This window comes from Bacillus rossius, chromosome 1, assembly GCF_032445375.1.
Source record: "Bacillus rossius redtenbacheri isolate Brsri chromosome 1, Brsri_v3, whole genome shotgun sequence".
Lineage (NCBI taxonomy): Eukaryota > Metazoa > Arthropoda > Insecta > Phasmatodea > Bacillidae > Bacillus > Bacillus rossius.
Genome location: NC_086330.1, coordinates 32,557,447 through 32,585,402, shown reverse-complemented (window position 1 = coordinate 32,585,402; position 27,956 = coordinate 32,557,447). Strand labels below are relative to the sequence as shown.

At 39.3% G+C, this 27,956-nt stretch overlaps 1 protein-coding gene across 4 annotated transcripts in view; it reads right to left on the bottom strand.

Moving 5' to 3' along the window:
* LOC134534067 (palmitoyltransferase ZDHHC8) overlaps nucleotides 1-18,365 on the bottom strand; it is a 58,508-nt gene extending 40,143 nt beyond the window's left edge. For 2 of the 4 annotated variants that reach the window (XM_063372068.1, XM_063372097.1), the window contains exons 1-5: nucleotides 17,865-18,365; nucleotides 12,358-12,479; nucleotides 4,585-4,742; nucleotides 2,975-3,147; nucleotides 1,395-1,589 (exon numbers count right to left, since the gene is read on the bottom strand). In XM_063372068.1, coding sequence (XP_063228138.1) covers nucleotides 1,395-1,589; nucleotides 2,975-3,147; nucleotides 4,585-4,742; nucleotides 12,358-12,479; nucleotides 17,865-17,956 — 740 coding nt within the window. In that variant the 5' untranslated portion in view covers nucleotides 17,957-18,365. The remainder of the gene's footprint in view (nucleotides 1-1,394; nucleotides 1,590-2,974; nucleotides 3,148-4,584; nucleotides 4,743-12,357; nucleotides 12,480-17,864) is intronic. The other 2 variants (XM_063372087.1, XM_063372078.1) reach the window with 2 other exon arrangements.
* Between the last annotated feature and the right edge of the window lie 9,591 nt (nucleotides 18,366-27,956).

The following is a 27,956-nucleotide window of genomic DNA, read 5'->3' as shown; positions in this document are numbered from 1 at the left end:
ACAAATATATCTATAGAAATTGTCGACAACGTGAGACGGTTTTCAATTCATTGATTACTATTGCTGATACTAGTGTTGTGTTTTGACCGTTTCGAAGCGATAATATTCCCGCCTGAACTCCTGCGATATTAGAGCCATCTAGAGAGTAAACTCGAAACTAATCGGAGCTCTAGCGGCAAACTGTTGAACTCGTTCCTTTCATCAGCGGCAAGTGACAGTTAAATCACAGTATTTAATACACAGATTATTTAAATTCTGTACGTTGTATTAAAAAAATTACTAGACAGAATTGTTCATTGTACCTTCTTTAAGTTGTGTGCAAAGTAACAGCCGTGTACCGTTTAAATATATACCTAATATTTAGTTTTGAAAATTTCAAAATTAAAATTAAATAAGATTGCATTTTTTGAAAAAAAATTTATCGTCATATTTACAAAATTCAAAGTTTTATTTACAATTCTGTCTAGTATGTATTTTTTATCTACTACGATATTCATGGGAGAAATAATTTTCTTGGAGGCTGCAAAACTGAGGATCTTAGCCTTAAATGTGCTATGTTCCTGCTTCACTGTTTTGCCTCACGGTACACCATTGCTACTATGTATGCCTAACTCTAAATATGTACTTCTGGCTTGGCATCTGCTTCCCACAGAGTGTTTGAAAGTCACACTGCTCAGATCACACTTCCTTCCAGCCAATGGAGTAGTGCCTTGATATACAAAATACAAATTTGCGTGGTTCTGTTCATGCCTGTAACTTTTCAGGGTTGCGTTTCCTGACAAACATGATAATTTTCTAACTTTTAATTGACCTTTTTCAAATATTTTTCTTTAAATTTTTTTCTGGAATATCAAATGTTTAAAATTCTTAGAAGCTGATGGTATTTGAGGATTTGATTGGCCCAATCCTAATTTTAATGTTACAGTGAAACAATCATTCTTGCCACCAATAACAACCATCTTCAAACAGGTTAACAAAAGATGTTCTTGGTCCACTGATTCATCATTCCGTGTGTCAGTGGTTTAGAAATTTCAAGCCTCTCTTTCTAATGCACTTTATCCATTTAATTTGAAACTTTGGAAAGAAAATCATACAGTATACAATACACTGTTGTCTGCGAAAGTAACTTATATTAAGAGCTATGTTCAAGACTAAATTATTATACATACTCAATTTACCAAAGGATAAAAATATTGTTTGTAAGCCTCCTTGCATGCTCAAAACAAAAGAGCTTGTATGATCTAATTTATTACTTTCTATATACCTGATCTTAAATGTTGCATTGTGCTGAAAAAAATAAGTAATATACATCATTGGTGCATTGTAACTCTTTTACAGTTTCGTGATATGCCTGCCCGAAACCACACAAGCAACACAAACACGACTGTGCTCACCTGGGATACTGTGGTCCACACAAGATGTAGCAACAGTTGCGAGGACAACCACGAGAAAACGGGTTGTAGCCTCCTTTGAACTTGCCGGTCACCTGCTCGTTTGTCGTCCTGCCCCGTGACACTAGCACTATGTGGAACCCAGTCAGGCCACAGATGGGAATGAACAGCAGCACTATTATTGCAATTATCACCATTCTGCAAGACTGTTAAGGAAAATTGCATTGCAGCGATATATCGTTCACAGGAAAATCTAAGGAATTTTTTATTTTATTTTATTTTCAGTTACTTACAAACCTTTTTTTAATAATTAATTAACTCGTGGTGTCTACAAATACCTGGTCAACCAATGTCAGGATTTTTATATAACCTAAAATAAAATTCTCTTACAATTTTTTTTTTAAATAATGGGGTGTTTTTTCAATACATAATAAGTAAAATCAAACATGCTTGAAAATAGATCTACTACTCCAAGGAACATTCCAAACTGTTTATGTTAGAGAGCAAAACCTTTTCTGAGAGAATTCCCAAACGATTTAAGCGGACCGTCTCCACACTATTAATTGAATGTTGATGCAAAAAATATTTTATATTCTTAAATATCTTAAGTTTTTATTTTAAACTTGATTTAAAAGAGGATTCGAAGAAGATTACATCCAAACCAGAAAAACATTTTTACATAAAACCACCTTCTCTGTCAATGATAGTTTAGTATGCAATGTTTTTGTGTATTATGGACACATTAAAAAAAAATGGCAGCTGTGCACATTAATACATGTGCGTAAAATAGTTCCAGACATGGCTTTTTCTATGAAAAAATGTACTCCAGATGGCATCTTGGCGAGTTTGTGTTTCCCACCAGTGCTCTGGTTATTGTTGTAAATATCTGATTTCTCAAAACAATGATAATCTGAATACCAGTACGCATTCCATTTGTCAATAATTGTCAAAACTATTCACTATTACTTGCAACTTGGGATATTTTTACAAGGTTTGTTGGTTGAAAGTTTTACAATTTTGTTACATAACATACCCACATAGGCAGGCAATGGTTAAAAAAGGAACACATACAGAGAGTCCAGCTAATCCGGAATAGTTTGGACCAGACCTTGTCCGGATTAAATGGAATTTGCCTTAAAAAGCACGTTATACAAATTTTTTTAATGGGTAAAACTATAAAAAATTTTTTTTATCATAAATACTATTTTTTACAGTGTAATTTTAGATTTAATACTACTGTATATGCAGTCCTATGTTTTAAACCTAAAAACGGTTGTAGTGCTAACAAAACATTTTTTTTAAACCCCATCCAGATTGCCCGGATGTATGGATGAGCGTGGTTCGTAATAGCAGGCTCTACTGTATTATTTGTTGTTGGTTACTGTTCATACTTTTGGCTGGATCACATTTTGCTGATGCTATCACCTAAGAGAAACTTTACTGGAAACATTCCTGGCTACAACTAGAGTGCATGAGAGAAAGACATACCTGGAAGAGTTGTAGGTACATCGTAATCATACAATTACGGCTTAACAGTACACACGTAAGTACTTCTTGCCAATACTAGAGGCACAAAAGGATACGCAACAATCGTGGGAACATCCTTGAGGTTTTCTGTGTGCTTGTAGACAAAGTACACGCACAGCCCGAATATGCTGGTGATGTGGACGCTGAGCGATATGAGGAACATGAAGAAGAACCTGTAGTTCCTGCGTCCTATGCAGTTGTTCACCCACGGACAGTGGTGGTCGAAAGTCTGGGAAAACACGATTCCACAGCCCTTTCTATTGAAGTAAACAACCTTACAAGAAACACTTTAAATAAACCATTTCACTTCATATAACATGATCTCAGCATTTTCAGTTGGGGCCTAAACCAACATTAAAAACTAAACCACTTGGGCAACTTCATAAATACATTTGAATTTGTATGAGCACCATTGCTACGTACAAATACAGTCAAATTTTAATCATCGGATGTGAATTGTAGTCAGAAAATAAAAGAACATGTACTTAATTTTCTTATAATTTACTTCTCCCAGATATGGATAGCTTACCTACCCTCTAAATGACAATTCTTATTAAGTTATTTTGGAGCAAAATGAAACCAAAATGTACTTAATGAATTATGCTCACGTTCACTAAATCAGTTTATCATGATGGTAGTTAAGCCAAGTTAATTAAATTTAAAACTAAATTGTACAATTTAAATTTTATGATTGTGATTCAGCACACATTCAAGCTAAAAATGATTTTTAATTACTTCATTTATTACATCCTTTCACAATCAAATACTTTATTTGTTAATTTTCTAAATTATTGTACAAGAACTTAAAGGTAAGGTGATAAATTGAATAACTTTTCTACATGTATTTTGACTAATACAGCTGTAATCAAACATGTTCTTGATAGATAAGATTAAGTTTTATATTCCACCCCATCAAATTAGCATCATCTATAACCTATAAGTGACAAAGGGGCATAGCAACTTGCACATCCCAATGATGAGAGGAGGGAGCTGAAAAATTTAGCGAACTAGATATAGATTTGAGGGTTTGGCACCAAAGAAACATATCCACAAAATTATAAATTTTTCAATATTTACAGTAAATTTTTAACTTATTAAAGAAGTTGTTCATGATTATTTAGTCTTTGAAGAGGGCTTCATTGGGTTTAAAATATAACTCACGTATGTAAACTGCAATGATTAATTATCATAGACAGAATTTTTTTCTTTGCTGTAATTAAATCCTAATATTTTGTAGATACAGTGCCCTGACACTAAGTTCATGAAATATGCAGATATTAAATAATTGCCATGTACCACACAGACTCAGTCGTACGGCAGTGACATTTTGTATTTGAGATAACATTTCCTGGGCAAGCATTAAGCAAGCACAGCACTATGAACCTGAAGATTTGAAAATAAGAGCTTGACTTCTTATTGACTATATGCTGGCTTGCATTAAAATATTATGGTCTTCGGAATAACTACAATAAAATCTCATTACAAAAAAAATGTGAAAAAAAAAATTAACATTTTCAGTTTTTAATGGACATACTTTATACTAAACTATTTCAAAAGTAAAATGCAAATTTTAAAGTTTTCACTAAAACGCATTGCTGATTAAATTCGTTGCTCAACCTCTGGGAACGGACTCGAATGAAAAGCTGCTGTGCCTCTCTATGCTCACCTCGATGCAGACGTTGCAGACGCTGCAGTGTGAACAGCGGGGCGGCCGGTAGAACTGGCATGTGACGCACCACTTCATGCGCACCGTGATGCCGTTTATTTCCACGTTCTTGTACAGAGGAGCACGGAAGTCATCCTCCCTGTCCTCTTCGGGGGAAGCTGGCGACCAAACAAGACACATCCTTACAGCACCTGCGTTGACGTTGTAATCGAGACTACAAGTGCATGGATACCAAAACCCATTCTGTGGACAATGCCTAAACATCACGACGATCTAGTCCATTCAAGCTATCAAAAACATTTTCTTTGTTGTGTAGGTTACTTAAATACTTAACACTTAGACAGAGAACGGCTAGTTAGAACACAGAACTGCTGTTTAGGTAAATAATAATGGCTAGTTAGGAGAGAAAGGAAAATGCTAGCTAGGAGAGACATCTACTAGAAAGGAGAGAGAACAGATGACAAGAGAACTGCTAGTTAGGATATGGAACATTGTTGTTAGGACACAACTAACGGCTGGTTATGCTACAAAGAACTGCCAGAAAGGAGCCAAAGTCAAATAATGGCTTGTCAGGAGAAAGACAACTAGGTCAGTTAGCAACCAGAGAATGGCTAATTAGGCAAAAAGTTTTGACAACCCTTGAAGCTGACATTCTGGCAAGACCAGATTAAGACAACAACCATATTTGGACTCATTTGTATTATTTTTTCACGTTGGTTGCTCCAAAACAAGGTATTATTTTGGTTTAAATTTTTGACATGATGTAATGATGTTTACTATTAATGGTTATTTAGTTTTTAAAATTAATATTTGACACACTATCCATCCATGCAAGCACAGAAGATACATTCAACAAATGGTTATGGTGAAGAATCAGTGAAATTAATTTTTTTCTATTATAATAATATAAGCTTTAATCTTGTGACTTAGCAATTTTAACAATGTACAAGAGATAACTCACCGACAATCTGCTGATAAGCAGTTCCTATGTATTGCAGAAAAGATAACTTATTCCATGCCTAACATGACTCACTTGATAATGACAAAATGTACCTCCTCTAGGCTTTTGAAATAAATATTATAAAAATCATAAAAGTTTTCTATAAGACCTTGAATTTTTCTAAATTTATTGAACAATTAAATTTAACAACTTAATTTAGTTCAAATTCACTTACAGTCTGTAAAATATAAGTTTACCATTTAACACGATATGATTTCTGACACATTAAGTTTTTGTTACAGGGAAAAAAATTTTCATAGCCTGACTAACCAAATACAGTTTTATTTAACTACTATTTATACTATTAATTCAATTATAACACTTAAAATGTCTGTCCACAAGCCACTTTTTCATTTAGTTTACAGTTTATTCTCACCACTGGAGGTTGATTCGACAGTGGCTCTCCTTACTGCTTGTCTCTTACCGCACCTCGGTCCCAACACACTGCCTCGCACTATTCACTCGTCCGCCTAACACATCACAGTCCCGACGCACCAGTTTTCAAAGCCTGTTACTTGTCAGCTCTTGCTCACCCTCTTCACTTCACTTCTCGGAGACGGACGTCACCGTTTTTATACCCCTCAGCCCCCTTGTAGAATGGTGTCGCACTCCTTTGAAGTGTTGCATCATCAGGGTTGACCAGACATCCTAAGCTCTCAGAACAATGGCATCTAGTTACATGCCACTTCATGTAGGTGGTAAACCATGTACGTACTTAAACCTGTTCGTCCCAAATAGGTAACAATTGGCTGCTGTTGTCGATGCTGCGATCCATCCTACGCATCTGGCAACAGTACTGGATATGGCTCACTTCTTGGCATATGTAACATCGCGGCCATCCTCCAACTCTTAGGGGCCATAGGTCTGCTCCGAGATTATTCTGAACCTCGTCCTTCTGTATTTGTTGCCGTGGCCTCTACTTTTACACCATGCAGTCCCACCAGCTATGTTCCAGTTTTAGGCACATACACTGAATATGCCTTAGTCCCTGGCGGGCAAAGCACTATGGGCAACTTCCTGCTCCTTGAACCAGCAAATTGTCCTCCTTAACCACATTATCACACTGCTGTCTTTTTTTCTTCGGTTTCCTCCCATGATTTGGGAAATCGTGCTTGACATGGCCCCATTCTCAGCATGCGAAACATAGTGAGCTACCTCTTGTCCTTCGAACTGGTAGACTCTTTTCCCATGTACTCTTGTTATCACAGTATTGCCCTTCTGCCCACAATTCAGGCTGTTACGCTGGATATATAAGTTTTTTTTATTTTTGACATTTGAAGCAACGTGGGCGAACCCAGGCCTCCGAAGCTGTGAACCATTCAACAGCTTCATTAATGCCCTGAGGATATTTCCTCCATTAGTTCTGAGCTGGCATTCACATTGTGGTAAGGTTCTATCACAGTTCGCCTAGCCCTGATGCTCATGTTTCTTGAAGCAAAGTAGGCACTTTCCAAGGTGTGAACAAGAGCACTGCAGATATTCTTGTGGCAGGCCAAACTAAGAGTTTGCTGAATCACTGCATTCCAGAGTCCACCTGTAAATGCACTAGTAGCTAGCCTGACAGCTGCTGTCAGAACTCTGCGGGAGCTTCTTGATAGGCAAGGTGCACAAGCCCCTCAATGTCAGCCTCAAAACTCCTGAAGGGATTCTGAGGATCGCTGTTGATATGTCTACAATGCAGTCGCCCATGTGTCTGTCACCATACCTTAGCTCACGAGCTTCTACTAATACAGCATAGTCCTTCTGGTCCAGGACTGTTATGGTCTGAAGCAGCTCGAGCGGGGGTCTTCGCAGGGCCAGGACAAGTGCAGTAGCCTTCTCTTCCTTGCTCCAACCATTCACCTCCACACCTGCCTCGAACTGTCGCCTGAATACCGTCCATGAAGACTGACCAACGAAGGTAGGTAGCTTGAATTTTGGGTGGCCGTTGACAGGACCTTCCCTCGACTTCTCCAGACACACACTACAGGTTTGCAGCAGCTGTCACTCCTCAGTTACAGCTTATACACACAGTTTGGTTGCCCGTTAGAGCTACGTTCAGGCGCGTAGGAACCGGGGGGGGGGGGGGGGGGCGACCCAGGCGACTGCCCGGCCATAACATTTCATGGCCGGGCAAAGTGATGGTTTTGCCCGGCCATTGCATCAGATGAACAAGAGGCATTGTCTTCATTGCAATGCTAAGTGGTTTTGTGGGATTTTCTTGTCTGGGCGTTACTTTATTCTTAAAATAAATTAAGACTTTTCGATAAGTGTACAGGCACAATAAATAAGGCAACTGTTCTTGTTTTATTCTAAATATTCACGTTTCACAGTGCTGATAGCGGAAATATTATTGTGGGATATAAGATCAGTATTTTTTCCGCTCGTTGCTTACGCTCCGTTTTGGTCCACCCTTGTCTACTTGACCTTCAGACCCTTGCATTCACCCCGCATTGTTTCTATCTAACGGTAACGACCTGACGTGCAGAGCGCTTTCCACATCAGTCATCATTCAAAAGCTGTACGTCTTGCCTTTAAGTCCAAGAAACTTTGTGAGCCGTACTACAGAACTGTTTATAATAAACGTATTTATCTGTAGTACCGTGAGTGAGTAGTGCGGAACGGCACTGATGAAAAACATTTAGGGTTTAAGGAGAAAATTTATAACAGTATTTTAATTTTTGCGGCGTACAATGACTCAGAAAAGCATCAAATTTTTCTTCAACAACCGTTCTGCACAGTCCTGCAGTTGATCACAACCACCGCCTAAAAAGCAGTGCACATTAGGCTGTAATGCCTCGGAAGACAAAGATCCTAAAGAAAAGTTGGATTCCTTTAACTCAGGTATTACTTTTGAGCAGTTTAGACTGAGAAAATTTTTTACATGATCCCGAAAACCATATGTAATATACCTATTTAACATTAAAGTTTAGTATGTCAGTACATTATTTTTTTTCCGCTCGTCGCTCGTGATAATTCCATCGAGTATTAAAAAAATTTCTTTGAATCTACAAATCATTGAACAAGAATTCATCAAGCAGATTTGCAGTTATTTTTAAGCATCTTCACTCGCCTATTCTGTGGGGTTCGCATTTTAAACTTATTCTTAAGGGGAGTCTAACAGTAAAAAAAATTAAGATATTGACTTTTTTATTTTTTAATACCTTATAAAATTTCGACTTTCCTGAATAAAATGATATGAGTGTTATTGCGAAAAGCTTTTTTCCATCTTTAATTATTATTTTTTTAAAGTTTAATTGCATTTTACGAAAAATTATTATTTTTTTTTTAAATTTTAAATGCTAAAAAAAATTAAATTTGAAGGTGCTTGTAATTTATGTACTCTCCGAGTGGGAAAATTCAACAAATTGCCTTTAAAATGAATTCTACGAGGCGAAAACTGAAAAGTGAACACTGTTTTGTGATGCCGAGCCTTACGTTAATTTGTTATAAAAAAATGTTAAAATTTCTGCTAGTAGTACATTCTATTTTTATGAACGAAAGATGCTTAAATAGCACCATTTTGCTCCTTAGAATACAATTTTTTTTCTACCGGGGCAGAGCCCCCGGACACCCCCTTTGTTAAATCCACCAATTATAATGATACTCTCCTTTGCCCCCCCCCCCCCCCCCCCATTAAATATTTGCTTCCTACGCGCCTGGCCACGTTAGCTATTGTGCCATTGTATCTTCATGTTCAGCTAGCTGTTTGCTACTGTCGGCCAAGTTGATGTACTTATGCAAAATGCTGCCTCAGACACTGTACTTTACCTTCAAACTGAACGCTGGTTTCGTCAATATTCTTCATTTCTTCTTGAGCAGTCATTAGTTCACTTCACATGTCTTTTTGCACCTTTTTCATTTCTTTTTGGTCCTCCTTCATCTGGTAAATTTCGCTCTTCATGGATTTCTTCACCTTTCTTATGTGTTAATTATTACACTCCATTTCATTCTTCATCTTTTTGGCTACTCTCCATTTTTCCATGGCTACTCTCCATTTCTTCCTCGCTACTCTCGAGTCCCCTAATTTCATTCTTCAATTCCTCTTGTTTACTTTCCATTTCATCCTGGCTACTCTTTATTTCTGCCAAGAAAGCCATGTTCCTAAGTTCATCGGCCACCATCTTCCTCGTCAACATGTACTGGAAACATAACTGACATTTATTTCTTCTTAACTACACTTAAATTTCACCTACAATCTAGCCTAAACTTTTTTTAAAAAATAAGACTACTTTATTACGCTATAACTAGCACCTACTTTAACTCAAAAATAACTACAGTTCTTAACATTAACTTAATTTTCAACCAGCTAAATTATAATTTTATTTTTTTTTAAATTTTTTTATTTTAATTAATTTAATTTTAAAACTGAATACTGAATCTATTAATTAGGGCTCTCCCTACTTCTTACACTAAATGTTACATGTGGAAAAACCAGTTCAAAAAGGAGGACCCAACTAATTAAAAAAAACAGTTTGTAACATAGCATAATTCCTGGCCCTGCTATTAATAACAATTTGGCTGAGAATGTGTTAATGTTGCTGATGTTTTCTTAAATTTTCATAATGAATTCATACTCATGTTTCTTCTATTATGCTTCAATATTAATTATTAATTTTGGATTTTACATAAAGATGAATGTATTTTTTTTATTTTTTCTCTGATTTGTTTGTTCAGTTAAAATTAATATGACTACTAATAACATTTTACATTCATAAAGCATCTTCAGGTTAGCGAGGCAGTAATATTCTAGAAGATTTTAAAAGAAAGGAAGACACAGGCGAGACACTGGTGTGGCACTCTGTCGCCAGAAAGTTAATTTCACACCTAAAGTTAGTGCTTTGTTGGGAAACCCCAGCATGTAGGCACACAACTGCACAGCAATAGACTAGAACTTTTGCTAGGCGCTGCCTCATCAGCCAGTCAGGATGAGCCATGCTGTGGTGTACAGTGAAAATGTGCAGGAAATAATCTGGACATATGTAAATTGTGATCCACGTGTTACTTGGAAAAAAAATCATAATAAAACAAAAGACTGTCCAAACAATCTTTTATTTAAACCTCTAGTAGAAAAAACTAATCTCTTGAAAGAATAATTTATCCTCAATGTTGGCTAACGGAAAAACTTAACAACATAATTTCAAAGTCATTGTAAATAAACTTTCCAGTGATTAGTGTTTTGTTACTATTTGGGTTGCTTAACCGGGCCAACATGAAATAAAACAATATTTTTATTAACTACTATTTACACTAGTAATTAAATTACCACACTTAAAATGTCTGTCCACAAATAACTCATTTTTTCCACAGTTTACTCTTCTGACTAGAGCTCAACTCGACAGTTGCTGTCCCTAATGCTTATCTCTTACCTCGTACCTCTGCTCAAACACACTGCCTCACACTACTCACTTGTCCATCGCATACAACATAGTCCTGACGCACCAGTCTTTGCAAACGAAGCCAGTTGCTCATCGTCCACTTTTGCTCACCAAGGGGTCACTCGCCCTCTTCTCTTCATCCCATGGAGGTAGGCGTCGCCATTTTTATACCCCTCATACCCTTTCTAGAATGGCTCGCACCCCTCTGAAGTGTCTCATCATCAAGGTCGACTTTGAAGCTCCCCCAGAAAATGGCGTCCTTTTACGCCACTTCACGCAGGCGGGGCTCCGGGAACGTGCCGAACCCTCCAGAGTCGCAGATAGTGCAATGAGAAAGCACTGAGGAAAGAGATAGAGGGAGGAGGGGAGAGGGCGTAGCGAGGGGCCCTTGCTAATCCGCACCCCACAGACCAGCTGGTTGGCTAGCCTGGTTGCTGGGCTGCCTTGTGGCCTCACCTGTAATATACTTGTAACACTATGCAATATTTGAAGAAATGAAGGGACAGAGTTGACATATATTTTAAGGCATTCCAGGTTGTTTAACGAAGCAACTGAGTGACTAGTAAAGAGGTAAAACTTTAGAGGTAGAAAAAGACATAAACATGTGAAACTGATTGTTGGAGATGTAGGTTGTGCTAGTTTCAAATAGATAGAAAGATTAGTGCAGGATTGGGGAGGGTAAGGATTGAGTCAACTTGTCCAGGAAGACATGAACCAAGACTTTAGCCTATACAAATAATTACTATACAAGTAAATAAAAAAACAGTTACTGTTGGCACAGTGAAAGATCTTTATTTTGCACTTTCGGGACCACTGCCATGCCAGATTAGTAACTTTGCCTGATTATTTTATCAGCTCAGAAGATATAATCAGTGGTTTCCTGTACCTTTTAATCAGTCGCTTTGACACACTTATCAAGAAAGTAATTTATTTTTAATAATGAGCAAAGTAAGAAAACATGGTGTAGTGCAAACATAGTTATTTTAAAGTAAAAATCCGTGTTACAGAAGATGAGATTCAATTAAAAACTTCAGATTAGGCATAACAAATTTAAAGATTGTTTGAAAATTTTTACTTTGACTCTCTATATTAATTCTATTTTGAAATGTATATAATATTTTCAAATAATTAAATATTTAAACACTAAAACATACTTTAAAAAATATTTTAAGATCATCTTTAACCTCTCCTGAAAATCTAAAATTAACTTAAACTCTCTTTTGGAGTTCACCACATAAATATATACTAAAACAAAATACAATTATCTGATAGCAAAGTTTACTAACATCTATATGAATAATCAATACATGTCTGTCTTAGTTTAAGGCAGTAGATTATCAAAAGTTTTCATGAATTTGCACAAAAAACCTTTAAACCCCAGACAATTAGGTGTAATCTATATCACTGATAAAATACCTCTTGGAATTATCCCAGGGTCCATGAACGTAGCCAACGTAAAGTTTGCTATCACGAACAACGTGATTACCCCCTGGCCAGCTGGAACCCATAGAAAACCTCGATCTACGTAGTAGCGACATCTGAAAACAGACAAGCAAATTCACTCTTAACAGTTATATGAAAACCACAAAAATCTTGATCAAAAATCAATGCTAACACAGAACAAAATCAAATTACACTTTCATTGAATTCATCACACAAATGATATAACTAAACCATTTATTCATTTTAATGTCACTGTAAATTATATAAAATGCACCACTTTTGAATGGGTAGAGCTAGTGCTGACACAAACAGTGTTGGCAAAAACCCATGTTTTTTTTGTTAATATTTTGCTTGAAAATGATCAAAAAAAAAAGTAACTGCCAAATGTGGCTGTTTTGAATTACATTAAGTAACTGTTGTGTTACTTTTTATATAAGCTTGTAACTTACAATTGGACTTCCACCCGGTGGCAAGGAGTCCTCCCCCACTTCACTATCCTGCCACTTTAAGCTTTCTCCTTTTTCTTCAGCTCATTCCACTCCTGCCCTGACCTCAATAAGACAAAATAATTCTACTTGTAACTTAACTTATCTTTCTGGAACAATTTGGAAAACAGACAGTGATACATGCTGCCTTCAGACTTCTCGCATGGCTAAAAGAGAGGCTTTCGCATAGCCTTGGTGGTCACAAGAGAGTAATCAGCTGGAAAATGGCTACAACCACGTCACATTATGTCCGGAGTGACCAGGTAGGTCCTAACAGTACGCGAGTATCTCCTTCCCTGACGCCTGGGAGCGAACCGCCTAACCAGTGTTGGTGGTGAACCCGGTGTCAGATCTGCAACGAAGACCTCATGACCACTGTGATTGTGACATAATACATTGTTTTTCACAACTAACTCAGAGAGAAAACCTGCTATTGAAAGGACTTATGTACAGAAAATAAAATGATAGGCATGCAAAGTTAAAAATAAACATTGCACAACCAAATTTCTGGAATTTTCTTGTTCAACTTTGAGATTGCTCACAAACCAAATTGCAATGGTATCTAATCTATCCTCTTGACAGCCTCATTTTACTGTTAAATACAGTTATTTTCCCCATTGTTTCTACTTTGGCTAGAAAAAGCAGCTCTGTACATGATCAAGCTATTTAAGTATGCTCACTGGCTGACACAATCAGAGACTTTCCTTCCTCTGGGCTCTGTTTTGTGTGATCGGGCCAACACTTCTCATTGTTTGTTACTAGCTCATTTGTCCGATCATGTCACGAGAATGTTGGGCCAGTCATAGAAGTAGCCTATCCACAAATTAATAAGATATTAAAACATATAATTTTATAATCATTTCTGATGCAAAAAACGTTAGGGTCTGGTTATTAATGGTTCCAAATGGGTTTTATTAAAAACCTTTGGGATGGGTAAATGACTGCCAACTTTGACCACAGGTGAGTGTTCGCCGAGCGTCCGGCCATGATGTTTGCAACCAAATATGAATAAATTTTTCTCCACCTAAAAAGCACTTTAATTTAATGGAATGGTTGGAGTCATCTGTCATTTTCTAATTTTTTTTTGTTAATTTGTTAGTCTCTGGTGTGTAACTGGCTTTAAACACGTTACTTTGAACACGCTGCAAAATATGTAATTGTACCAGTACAAATTGTGATATGGGCCAGAAGTCTTGCAAGCTGTCAGTGAAGGGTTGAAGGGCATCAGGGGTAAGGGGGATGATACGGGAAGTAACAGGATGTGTATCAGTCCGCGTAACATTTTCCCTTTATGTGGTATAGGCATTCAAAAAAATGTTAACCATTATTGAGTAAAGGCAATAGAGCTGAGTGCAAGTATAATAAAAGAAAGCAAAATAAAAAGTTTAATAAAAGAACATAAATACACATGAAGTGGCTTTCTTTCAGGATGATTATTAGCGTCCAGGACTGGTAATTTTTAGAACTCAACTAACTTTGTACCTAGTAGGCTTCCCATTTCAATTAAAAATCAGTAATTTGAATAATTGAAATGCTGATTATGCATTTTTGCACAAAACAAGCAATTGCCATTTTGTATACAATGTAATTGTAATGGGTTTGATAGAGATAGTAATATAGAGCAGCGGTTCCCAGAAGGTGTTCCGCGGAACCCTAAGGTTCCGTGGCAGGGTCACAGGGGTTCCGTGAGTCAGGACGAATGTCAAAAAAATCAGGCACAATTATTGTCAAACAACTTTCTATGAAGGAGTTGGGGTTCCGCCGAAAATAAAGTTGATCACAAGGTTCCCTGGCCAAAAAAAATTGGGAATCGCTGATATACAGTATTTAGTAATTGTATAAAAAAGTCACAACACAAATGTTGGCATGGCTGAAATCGAGTATTCCACGGAACCAAGATACCTGTCTGTTAGCCTACTTTCAAGAGGAATAAAATGCCTTTTTAAATAGATTATGAATTTGTTATCCAAAAAGGCTATATTATTTCAGTATCATCACTAATTTTAAAATAAACCAGCAACCTCTACATTTATGAGACAACATTCTGCGCTCTGCTATTAAATGTCGCAATCCATTGCCTTTTGTCTCCTTCTCATGCTGAGAATCAAAGGATAATTTACCAGTACACAAAATTTTTATAATTAAAAATGTTGGTTCCCCAACTGTTAAAACCCTTTGCCCCAGGCAAATCTGCCGTATATTGCTCCATGTACTGTTTGGTTATGCTGATCCCTTCGAAGCAACTTGCGTCCATGGAACTTTGGAGCCCAGCTCGTAAAACTTCTGGTCTGCACTATACATACAATGGCTATAACATTACTAAATCTCTTATATGACTCTTTAAACTACTCAAAAACTTTTAGAGACATATATACTCTTTATGTATTTACATGATTTATATTAACACCTAGGAAGAAACACTAGGTCTATATTATGAGAGCTTTCGCCATATATGATTTCATTTTTCATTAAAACCAAAGCACATTCAGGGTTCTTACTCCTTTATGGCCAAAACAAATTAAGGACTTTTTGACAACATTTTAAGTACATATAAAAATCCACTGGAACAAAAGCTAATATTTAACTATCAAAATTTAAAGAACACAATAATCTTAGAGACCAAATTGCAGTATTTCAGAAGATAGATAAAACTGTCAAAAGTAACAAAAATTATTTACAAAATTATAAGTTGGTGAAACATGCTGTTCATAAAAAAAGTTGTAAGGTCACAAAATCAAGAATTATGGAGACTAATTTTTTTTTTTTTTAAATCTAGTTGTCTCAAATAGTTTTTTCAATGAAATCAATTTATAACAACAACAAGTATGAGGTGGTTACAGAACTGTGTTAAATTAAACATTATCCAGACTGTTCTGTCTTGAAATACTTTCTATATTATTTACAATAAATAATACAATAAAATACCTTCACATTCAAAGGCATGTACCAGTTTTTGGATGCACTTTAATTCATAAAACATATGTTTTCAATCTATATATTAGTGATAACCCTACAGCTTAAGTTTTTAAGTTGAATTTGTACATATATTTATAAAATTATATGCTATATAGGAATTCAGAAGTTAAACTGAATGCCTTCACCACTTGTGGAAAAACAGAAAATGACGTCTAATGAGTCAAACATCTATATATAAATATAAAATAGGATTTTTGTATGTATGATGAAAAAAACTCAAGACACCATTTGACTGATCACCAGAAAGTTGGGATATCAAAGTGTTTTTTCATGGAGAATGTTTTTATGCTATCCATTTTTTTTGACAAAACACCGCTAGATGGCACTGCAGCGCATTAACTTCTAAACCGTTCAAAAAACAAACAAATCATATGTCATAGACACACAAACAGCAATTGTGTATCATTTCTCTATGTCCACAACAGCGATCACCATGAAAAATGGTATGCATAGATACTTGAACACTGTCAATATTTTTGTGGTATCCATTTTGCTTTCAATACATCACCCTGTGTTCAGCCCGGGCAATGACGGGTACTACAGCTAATATGTTCTAATAATGAATAGGCCTATATGCATTATTTTTTCCAAAACAACAAATACTAAGTTGGTAAAGTAAGTATTGGTACCCGGTGGTAGCAGGAAAGGATGATTTGAGATTACCTTCTCATAGTTTACCTTGTGTACTGGGGCAAATTCATTATCCTATGTCCTGCTCAATTTCCATAGTATAATGAAATAATCATACTTGTTTTTAGTCTATATTTTATGCGTTTTGTTAATGTTAAGCATGCACAAACTTATAACCAATGTGTGTGTCCAAAAACTCATTTTTCAAGTCTGTACAAACTAAATATAAAAAATTCTAAAAGTTCTTAGCTATTAAAGTTATGTACATATTATTTTGTTGCAAATGTGTATTTTAATTTATCAATGTCTTACTTTTATTTTAGTGTGCTTTTGGATTTCTAGTCCTAAACATTAAATGATTCATGTATAAATAATATGTTTCATAGACTTATGTTACCCACCAAAATCACAGGTTCAATGAAATAAATACATAAAATAAATAGCAGTTAATGTTTCACATATTTATGGTGACAAAATATGCAAGAAAACATCTACATAATAAGGAATGGTTATAGTGTAAATATTGCTTAAAACAAATGTAGTAACATAAACATGCAATAATCAAAAATGACCAAGGGCAACAAGGCCATCAACATTATAATGGGCTCAGAAACATTCATGTGATGACTTGGTGCTAATAAAATTCAGTAAATCTGAGAGTTGGAATTGAAGCCATGATCCTCACGACATTAAGTAACATAATCATAACAAAAATAAATGCTTCCTATTTTACCTTGAGCCACATGATTTTACAGTAATTCAAATTTAGAACTTAACCTAACTAACAGTTTTCATGACTGTATGATATTTTGAATCATTAAACCCTGAAAACTTGTAAAGTGTCAAAAATAAATAATTAAATCATGACAGGAAGTAAAATGAACTATTTTGGAATTGTTTAATTATTTATTATTATTATTTTATTTACAGAAAAGAGGTTCTCCTTCAGGATTACCCATATTTATGTGTGACGCACAAATGTTTAGCGTCGCTTGACATTTTTGGTAAATTTCTTAACATTGGCCTTTGCTCTGGTTAAAGGCATTGATTACCTTGGGGTCATTTAATAATCCATAATATAACACAAAATAAAATTTAATACTATAAAAATGCAAAATAATATTAAATCGTTCAAAAAAAGTGTCAAAATTGCAACTAATAATGTGGCTCTTCCAGATTACTTGACACACTAACATGCCAATCTTACTGTTTACAAACAAGCAGCATAATGTAATATAGGCTACATTAAGAAAAAAAAAACTTTCACAATAAAATACTATAAAATATAAATGAACGAGTAACACCACTAAACATGAAGGAAATCGCAAAATAAACACTTAATATCACTATTGTTATATGGAGAAGGGTGGATAGGTAATGATCACTTACGGAAAATAAAAGAATAAAGCTGTAGTTCCGAGCAGCATCAACCATGCGAATGTGGCAGGTATGTACTTTGTGAAACTCTCACATTTCGGCATTCTGTTTTTAAGAACGGTCGAATTACAGAAAATTTTTTATTCCCGTAGTCTTCTGCTATACGTCAACATGGCCGCGCCTTGCCATTGACGGACGAACTGTGTTTCAAGCGTCTACATAAAATACGGTTCTCGTCACAATACATCACTTCAAAAAAATGAATACATCTAACTGGCAATATTCATGAATAACGTCACAATCTTTCAAACACATTGTCCGTCATAATGTCAACAACACTCAAACAGTCCACACGCCAACATATCACGGTCGAACTTCACATTGATAAGAAAAGAGTCAAAGACTAGACACTAAAGACAGAAAGAGACAAACATTTCCAAATATCTTATGGCGTAGCCTTCGCTGACAACGATACAGGGAAACCTTGTGTTAAGAAAAAATAATTTAAAATATTTCAGTTAAAGTAAACAAACTAGAGGAAAAAACTAAACAAAAGAAACAACTAAAAATAGTTGCTATTTTTTTTTTGTTTTGAACCAAGATATTGAAATTTACTGCAATTTAACAGATTTTAGTAAATAAGCAGCATGAAATACATCAATGGTGTCGTTATGTTGGGGTACAGGTCTTTACGCCGGTTTTTATTTATTTAAAACAAAATATCTGCTGGTGTAGCTATTTTGCATTTAAGCTTAAATCCAAGGCATGTTACTTAAAAATTTTTGCTTCATTCGCCAGCTCGTCCTTTTCTTATTCATCTTTACATGTGGCAATTAAATCAAGTGCTGGATCTTAAATTCTTCTCCATTCGTTATTACAACCCAAACGCATATTGAAACAACCTAATAAACTATTAATGTATTGAATTGCTTGATCTTTGCCTCAGTTTATTAGGAATTTGATATTGTATTTTTATAATCAACCATCTTAATTATTATTAAAATATTATTTTTTTAAGTATGTTGTCAACAACTGGTACTTCCTGTGGTTGCACAGGTCAAAGATTATCCACAGGTCTTATGCCTCATCGCAACGGGAAGCCTAAATTTCACAGACGAGAGAGCCACACCCGAAGTTCCCCGAAGTTCATGCTCGTTTTTTTTCCCCGTTCTATCTCATTATATAAACCGGTGTGGCATTAAATTTTGCGGTCGATTAGGATAGGTTACCTACATTATAAATACTTTAAAACTGCCGTCACCCTGCCTCTGTAGAAGGCTTGGGAAGTACCTGACAGGCGCTACAGACGTCTCGGTACTGCTGTTGTCCGGGATGCGCCAGGCTAGTGGAACACTAAGGGCCGGTTGCACCATTGAAGATCGCTGGTCGATCCGAGATCATACGAGGTAATTGTCGTCGAGCGGGCTGATCCCCTTATTGGTTGTGTAGGTTCTTGGGCTAGCTCAGTTGGGGGTGGGTTTCGGGCCGCGTGGCAGTTAAGAGGATCTAGCCTGCTAATAATGAAACTACATAGGGTTTCGTGGCACTCACTCTTTTTATTGGCCACTATTTGCACTGGCACGGGGCTATCGCAGTTCCCGCCTACGACCGTTCTTAGGTGAGGCCTGACTACACGAGAATTTCCCCTTACACGGCCGCCTATGGGAAGTAGTAGGCGCCGGCGTCGCGGCGCTAACCGATGGCGTTTGTCCCAAACCGGCAGGGCTTTGATTTCCTGTCCTATAGCGAATTCAGGCAAGCACTACCTGCGGACACAGTTTCTGAAATGTCCCATTAAAATGGCGAGGTCTCGTCCATGACACAATGGTACTATTTTATCCTAGGCAATGCATGACTATACAAGCGAATAAAGATATATATATATATATACATACATACGAGAGGAAAGGAAAAAATTATGAAACACTAATAAAAAGAAAACTAAACTATTTACAATAAGGCGACCCCTTGGCAATAGTTGACATACTAATCTCCATAGTTTCGAACTGCCTGACACGACTCGAAGACTGTTGCTGATCTATTCCCCGCGTCACTGTCGTTAAGCCCGGAGGCCTCTATGCTCACCCGTTTCACTCGTCTTGGCGAGAGCTCGCGGCCGACACGTCACTCCTCCGCGGTTCTCCAGACGCGACTGCCTCCTCTGCTCGCGCCGACCCCCTCCCCGCGCGCGTCTCGTGCAGCATCTCACGTCCTCGTGGACGGGAACCCGCGACTTGTTCACCCCGTGCATATTAAAATACATGTTATTTACCCTTCTAATTTAAATTATACATGATGGATGATATTATAGTTTTTACAATAAAAATTATGTCCTGCTGAAAGAAAAGAAAATATACATAAAAAACTACGTCGGAGGGACACTGATTTATTGAAGGTGGCACCACTGGCTCCCGCACACGCCCGCGCACAGAAGAAGGCGGTGACGCGCCATAACGGCCTGTAGGAGCTAGGGTGGCCTCTGGGTCGACGTCATAATGAACCAGGATAGTCACACAAACGGATTGCACCATTCGAGTTCACCTTCTAACAGAGGATTGAGGTGAACCTCTGTTTGAACCACCGAAATTGATGGTTCAGAGCAGTTGGATCCGAGATCTTGTGTATTTTTCGTTGGTTTGTTGTGTTTTGTAGTCGTGTTTGCATAGATACTGGTTTGTTTACAATTGATATTTTGATGGGTTACAATAGTTTACAGGAAATTTAGGCCGATATGTTTTTATGTATGCCCGAAGTACGGTAATTGTCATCATAATGTTATTTAAAATATAATGCCAATTCTTGCCAAGCTTCTTCCTTCTGCTTACAAAACACGCCATCAGTTCTCTTATACTCTAAAATATCCTGTCTTTCTTGCACCAAATCGACAAGGATGATTTTTTTCTTTTTCAGAGAAAAAACTTTTTTTAGATACTGAAATTTTCTTTTCCATCGTCATGTGTACTCGCGTGTAACCCAGTCAACTGTACTGAGTAACGGGTGCGCCATCTAGTAACGAGTACGTAACGAAACCTTACACACGGCGGCATCTCGTTACTCGCATTTTTCGTATGTTTTACGCATGCGCGCGCATATTCGACGAATTTACGTTACAAAGAACGATGTTTGTTTATTAAGTAACGTATAATTTGGGAATTCGTCGTCCAAGTTTTTTACTATTTATAAGAAAGTATTTTTTACAAATTAGAAATATGTATGTTTTTTTTTATTACCGCGTATTTTCACGGTTTTTTTAATCTTTAAAGAGATAATATAATAAAACCGCTCTAATCAGATTTAATTGTTTCTTGGTTAACAAAAACTGTTAATTATCAAATATTGTTAATTGTTTATATTCTATTTATTATTATTTACGCGACGTCATACTGTACGCATAGGCAATACGACTCGATTCGTTGCTGCAACATAATATAGCTTGTTATGCGGTATCAGAAGTAACGAGTAACGTAACGATACGATAGTAACGAGTACTAATTGTTATAGTAACGAATACATACGGGTACACTTTTTTTCGTTACTTTTACACCTCTACAGTCAACTCGCAACCTGCCACAAGTTTGTAATCAGTAAACAAATAGGCTTGTATGTAAATATCTCGATGCCAACATTTACAGCAAGAACTTCAAACATGCTAAAGAAAATTCTCTGTGACTAGACGGAATTCAGTAGCCAATAGAAAACTTGCTTTCATTTTACAATCGATCTTTACCAACCTAAACTTAGATCGTGAGATCGAATGTCTGAACTCGTAAGTTCACTTTGGTGCAACACATATACACTGGATCTTAGATTCGACTTGAGATCACACTGAAACAAAGATCTTACGATCTCGGATCCGAACAGTTATTGGTGCAACCGGCCCTAAGCCATTGGTGATGGGTCGTGGGTAGGGTTACCAGACACTGATAATAAAAAAGGAGGACATTCATCTCGCAAAAGGAGGACATTTCACTAAAAAGGAGGACAATATATTTTTTTAAAAACCATGAATTAATTACAATGGAGTACGATATTTTACAATGTTTTACGATATTTTACAATGTTTTGGAATTTAATACAGTTTCAGTATAAAGAATCAAACAAACTACGCATATACAGCATATTAAAAACATGTGCTTCTGCATGAACTGCTACCTGTCAAGCTGTCATAGAACTACTTACTAGTGGGATAACTCTGCAGACAGCGCGCGCTTTGCCCATAGTGTAACTGCAGGAATTATCTCACTTTATAACAAAGCCGGACATTTTGGAGCATTAAGGAAAATCCGACCGGACACAAAAAAATACATAAAAAGGAGGACATGTCCTCTTTTTGCCGGACGTCTGGTAACCCTAGTCGTGGGTACTCTGCCCTGCGTGCCCCGCCAGGTACGCAGCTTGAAATCTAACCTGAAATTCCCTGAGGCCGCGACACCGGTTATGTTGATTTGCGTTTAATGCAGTGATACGCATGGGTACTCGGTACTCACTATGCACACTCTATGCAGTGGCAGTACTGCAACAAACCCTATGCGAATGCGCTATGCGGCGTCTGAGCCACTGTACAGTTACATTAACACACGCTGATTACAGAACAAACACGACACAAATATAACACAATGAATTTTACCGTGGCAGTCTCGTGGGGCGTGGTTAAGAGTGTTCTGGAGATGGCCAGTACTGAAAGTTAACTGTCTTAGGGTGGCTCAGTGAGCGTGACCTTAAATTACACCTTACACTTACTTGTGGTTGTAGCCGGCAGGCGTATGCGCGGCTGTCTACCGAAAGCGTGTTGGCTGGAGTCGGCCAGTGCCGTAAGTGGCGTGGTCCGCGACGCGGTGCGGAATCACTAAAGAAGGCGGTCAGGATAAACCCGGACCCGCAAAATACAGGCCGAGTCGACGTGAGCAGCTATGAAGTAAAAGAAAAGGTTGAGATATTAAAGTGACTACAGAATGAACGATCGGTGAAACAAAGTGGAGGGCTGCTCACGGACACACATCTTGACCCGGCGCGGAGTGGTTGGAGACTGCCGAACATGGCCGCCTCGCAAAGGAGGGAAACTTTCACCTCCTTTTTGAGCCGGCACCAAAAACTTACATTAACTTAATTTGCTCTATTATAAGCTAAAAACACGATCCAGGTGCCCAATTAAAAGGTAGCACCTGGTAATTGGGTGCTTAAGGCTTAACAATTGTTTTAGAGTATTTAATTATTTGAATTGTAGCATCAAGTTGGCGACTGTACATTTATTAACATATGGTCTCCCTGTGAACTGTATTAGTGTGATTTCTCCTAACCCGACTTGATCATTGTCACGGGCACTTTAATTAAGGCCAGTGGCCGCGGGTAATGTTAATGAGGTTCGTTGTGTGATCTGCGCGTGAGGTGCTCGCACGGAGTGGCTACGATGCAATTGTTTAATGCCTGTGAATTAATAATGGTGTCGCTCGCACGCACACAAGCCCCACTTTTAGAATTATGCTTTACTACTTTCTCTCCAATGTTTATCGCTCATGTTTCAAATAAAAAGATAGCCTGAGAACCCATTTTGACGTTGACGCCGTCCCCACTACCTCTATTGATTTTTACATGATTTTAATATTGTTCGGGATCTCAGGGTAGGTTCGGACTTGTGGCTAGAGGTAGCGGTTCAACGCAGCAGGGTCCACCGAGCTGTTATGGCCACTCGGGATGCCTGAAAGAGAACACGAAATTTCTGATTGATGTCTGGTGAATTTATTACGGCACAGCCCTATACATAGTGCTGCCCGCCCTGGCCGTAACGGTTGTCTCGAATTGAATCGTCACACGCGCGGCCACTTTCTCATTGGCGACTCACGATTTTGTTGCGCAGGAAGATCATACACTTGCACACGATGCGACGGTTACAGAATAAACCCTAACATGACATACTATACCCTGACTAATAAAACACTTCACAATTACACATTACATATTACACTAGGCTAATAACACGCAGGCCCGTAACTCCGGTGACTCTACTTGACTCTTAGACTTGTCCCAGATATTGACTCGTTAGTAAGTTTGTTTGCATGATACGATGCAGCGGTTACAGAATAAACCCTAATATGACATACTATACCCTGACTAATAAAACACTTCACAATTACACATTACATATTACACTAGGCTAATAACACGCAGGCCCGTAACTCCGGTGACTCTACTTGACTCTTAGACTTGTCCCAGATATTGACTTGTTAGTAAGTTTGGTTGCACGTGTCACCTACTGGCTGCCCCGTGCGGGCTGAAACTAGTTAGCTGGTTGGCTAAGTTATTGCATAAAGCACCGACGTAACTTCTCGTAGATTACCCACAGTACTTACGTATTACGATGAACGCTCGTCTTGGAGCACTGAATTATTTAAGTGAAATACCACATGGTAGGTCGAGGCCGACCACGGAACTGTACGAAAAGGATTGCGAAGATTATAACTATTGAAACTACATATCGGTGAAAAAACAAATTGCTGATCCCGTGTTGCGCAGAGGCTGCCGGCCCCTCTGAGCTCCGGAAGGATACTGCCGCTCTGACTGCGCGCGACCCCCCTCCCCCGCCAGCCCTCCCTCGGAAACGTGTGATTTTCGCGGGAAACTGAACCGGCCAGGTTCGGGACAAGACGCACAGTGAAACATAATTTTGAAAGAACTAAAATATTAAATGATGAAAATAATGTCTAATAAAAAACTGTGGAAAAAATACATACATTACATTTGTGTAGTTTGGCGGAGGGATATGCCACAACTAACCGGATCCTTCCACCGACGTAGCACTTGTTACCTGGCGTTCACCTCGTTGCACGCTCTACACTTTGGTGCGTGCACGAGCACGTTCGGTGCACACGCCTTTGGGAGACGTTGATGAGGCATAGCAGTCTATGTGACATAGATGAGCATTGGCGGTCGGCTTCAAAGTGACAACATCTAATAAATCGATGAATGCTGGTTGCACGCACGAAAAAGTGTCCCGTTACACTCATTGTTCCATTATGCTGTGATCCGTTACACTGTCACCGAGTGCAGTGCTACCACACAGACTGACAACCACACGTGAAACAGGTCAGCCACCAAGGGACTTTGACCCAATGACAGGAGAGGGACAGTGGCACAACACATCTGAGAGCAAAACAGTGAGATCGGAGTTAGCAACAGGTACATTGGTTTAGGACACAATAGCAACACCAAGGCCCACACAGACACTGACACAGAAGGCAGGGGCAAACCTCATAGACTGGGAGGTGCTTGCAAGCCCAGCAGTGCATCCAAACATGCATATGGGACGGACAGCTACCGCAACAGGACACATAGTGCTACCAGAGTTTAGTGGGCTAGCGCATGAAGACCCATGCGAGTTTACGCAGTGGTGTAAGGGACGGTTGACAAAATGCGTGGTGCCGATAGAAGAATGGACAGAATGCATGAGTGAGAAATTGCGCGGACTGCCGTCGTCCGCGGTCTCGTGTTCGAGTCCGGGCGCGAGTTCTAGCGGGATGGCTGGTCTGACTAACGTTTTATGTTCCGGGAGGGCGCCAGGCTAGCTCGGTGTCTAACCAATGAGGGTTCGTGGTTCGTTGCCCCAGCGTGGTCCGCTAGAACCGTCGGCGGTCTTGCCTGGGAATTTACGTTAAAGAAGAATGCGTGGGATTGCTGTAGTAGCGACGTGCCTTTATTCAAGGGATTGACGTCACACCATACAATTACTGAGTACAGACATGCCCCTGAGGGCTACTTGTCCGTTGCGGGGTGCAGGCCGGTACATGTTCAATGTTTCGTGGCACTGGTTTCTCGGGTAACAGTATGCAGGCCAAGTACACTTGATGCAAGAGAGGCGCGCACAGATGACGTGGCGCAAAGTTACATTAACAAAGTACACTTAATGAAAATTAGGCGCGCACAGATGACGTGGCGCAAAGTTACGTTGACAAAGTACACTTAATGAAAGTTAGGCGCGCACAGATGACGTGGCGCAAAGTTATGTTGGCAAAGTACACTTAATGAAAATTAGGCGCGCACAGATGACGTGGCGCAAAGTTACGTTGACAAAGTACACTTAATGAAAATTAGGCGCGCACAGATGACGTGGCGCAAAGTTACGTTGACAAAGTACACTTAATGAAAATTAGGCGCGCACAGATGACGTGGCGCAAAGTTACGTTGACAAAGTACACTTAATGAAAATTAGGCACGCACAAATGACGTGGCGCAAAGTTACGTTAACAAAGTACACTTAATGAAAATTAGGCGCGCACAAATGACATGGCGCAAAGTTACGTTAACAAAGTACACTTAATGAAAATTAGGCGCGCACAATTGACGTGGCACACAGTGTTTGTGGGTGACTGGAGTCGGCCAGTCCCGTAAGCGATTGTTTCTACGCGGGTGCCGTGCCCACTGGGTGGTACACGCACCGCCACTAAACTTGGCGAAGTTTCCCTTGCGGGTTTGTGGTCCGCGCGAAGGCGCGTGGCCTTAAGAAAGTTCTGTGGTTTGCGGGAGACGGCCCGTGCCGTATGCTGAAGAACGACCCTGTGCACCAGGTGTGGTGCGGGGCGTCTTTACGTTTACGCGGTCGGATTAGGTCCTGAACCGTAAAAAACGGACCGGGCACGCACGGAGAGGTGAATAGAAAAAGGTTTGGTTTATGCTAAATGACTATATTTACCGGACGTTACTTGCGATGAAGACAATGGTTGTGGTCTCTCCATGGGACGTAGGTCCGTCCCGGTCCGCGAGTCGAGTAGAACTGCGGAACTGGCATGGCGTCCGGTGGCGCGTCGGCCCCTGCCGCGCCAAGCTTGACCTCATTACGTTAAAAACTAAATGACTGCGTCTGGAAGAGACTTTAAGGTCGCAAAATTCGTAATTAATTGTTTGAGGGGGAGTGGGTGTGGTTCGTCTCTAGTCCACTCGGATTTAGTGTGCTTTATAATAATAATGTCTGGTTTGGCCGTTCGGCTCGGTGGCTCGCTCGACTCGGGTGGGCCACGGCCAGGGGTGCGTTCCGTTAGCGGGAGAGTATACTGGCGGGTGCAGGTCGGGCTTAGGGATGGTCGTCGGTCGGATGACGTCAGGACAAGCTCGTGAGTGGTGGAACCTGTGGGGACGCTATGACATGCAGTGGCAGGAGTTCGCTACCTGCTTAACACGACGCTTTGACGACCGCATGGCAGTCATGAGCTGTAAGGCTCACTTCTATGGTGAGTCCCAAAAGGACTCAGAGTCAGTAGAGCAGTTCGTGGCAAACAAGCTGCGGCTGTACCGGCGTATAGCCCTGGGAGAAGACCCCGAGCAAACTTTACCAGAAGTTACAGCATTAATGGGCGAAGAATTACAACCATTCCTCAGGCCATACTGCAATGTGACAGTAGAGGAATATGTACGACAGGCAACAGCTACAGAAGGCAACCCAAGACACCTCCAGGGACATCGGACCAGGACAACTATCCCTGAACGAGGGCCCAGACAGCAGGTCGGAGCACCTGCAGGGACAAGCAGGGACATACCGCAGAATTGTCCATGGCGGACAGCAACACGGGCGATCGAGGGCCCAACTGGTCTGCTAGACCAGAATCGGCGCGATGGCGGCCGACCACCACAGTGCCATTTTGGATGCCCACAGGGCACATATCACTGGCATCAGGACTGCCAGAGACACCAACAGTGACAGCAACCAGCAGGAAACGGGCAGTAGTGGGTGTTGGACCTACAGTCCTACCCCCCGCACCAGCCAATCCCCTGCCGCAAGCCACGGAGAAGAACCTAGAACAACTGGGGGAGCTCACCACGCTAGAAAACCGACTGATGCGGATCCCCATCACCCTGAACGGGAGACCGACTGCCGCACTTATAGACACAGGGGCGAGCCATGTGTTCGTCGCCCAGCACTGTGTACCACCCGCAGATATCACACCCAGGCACTGTGCCCTGCGCCTTGCTACGAACACTGGAACTGGGACAGCCATTGGAGATGCTATCATCACAGTGGGTATACGGGAGATGGTGACCCAAACTCCAGCAGTCAAGGTAGAAGGACTCAGAGAAGATTTGGTACTCGGACAGCCATGGTTGGTACATCAGAATGCC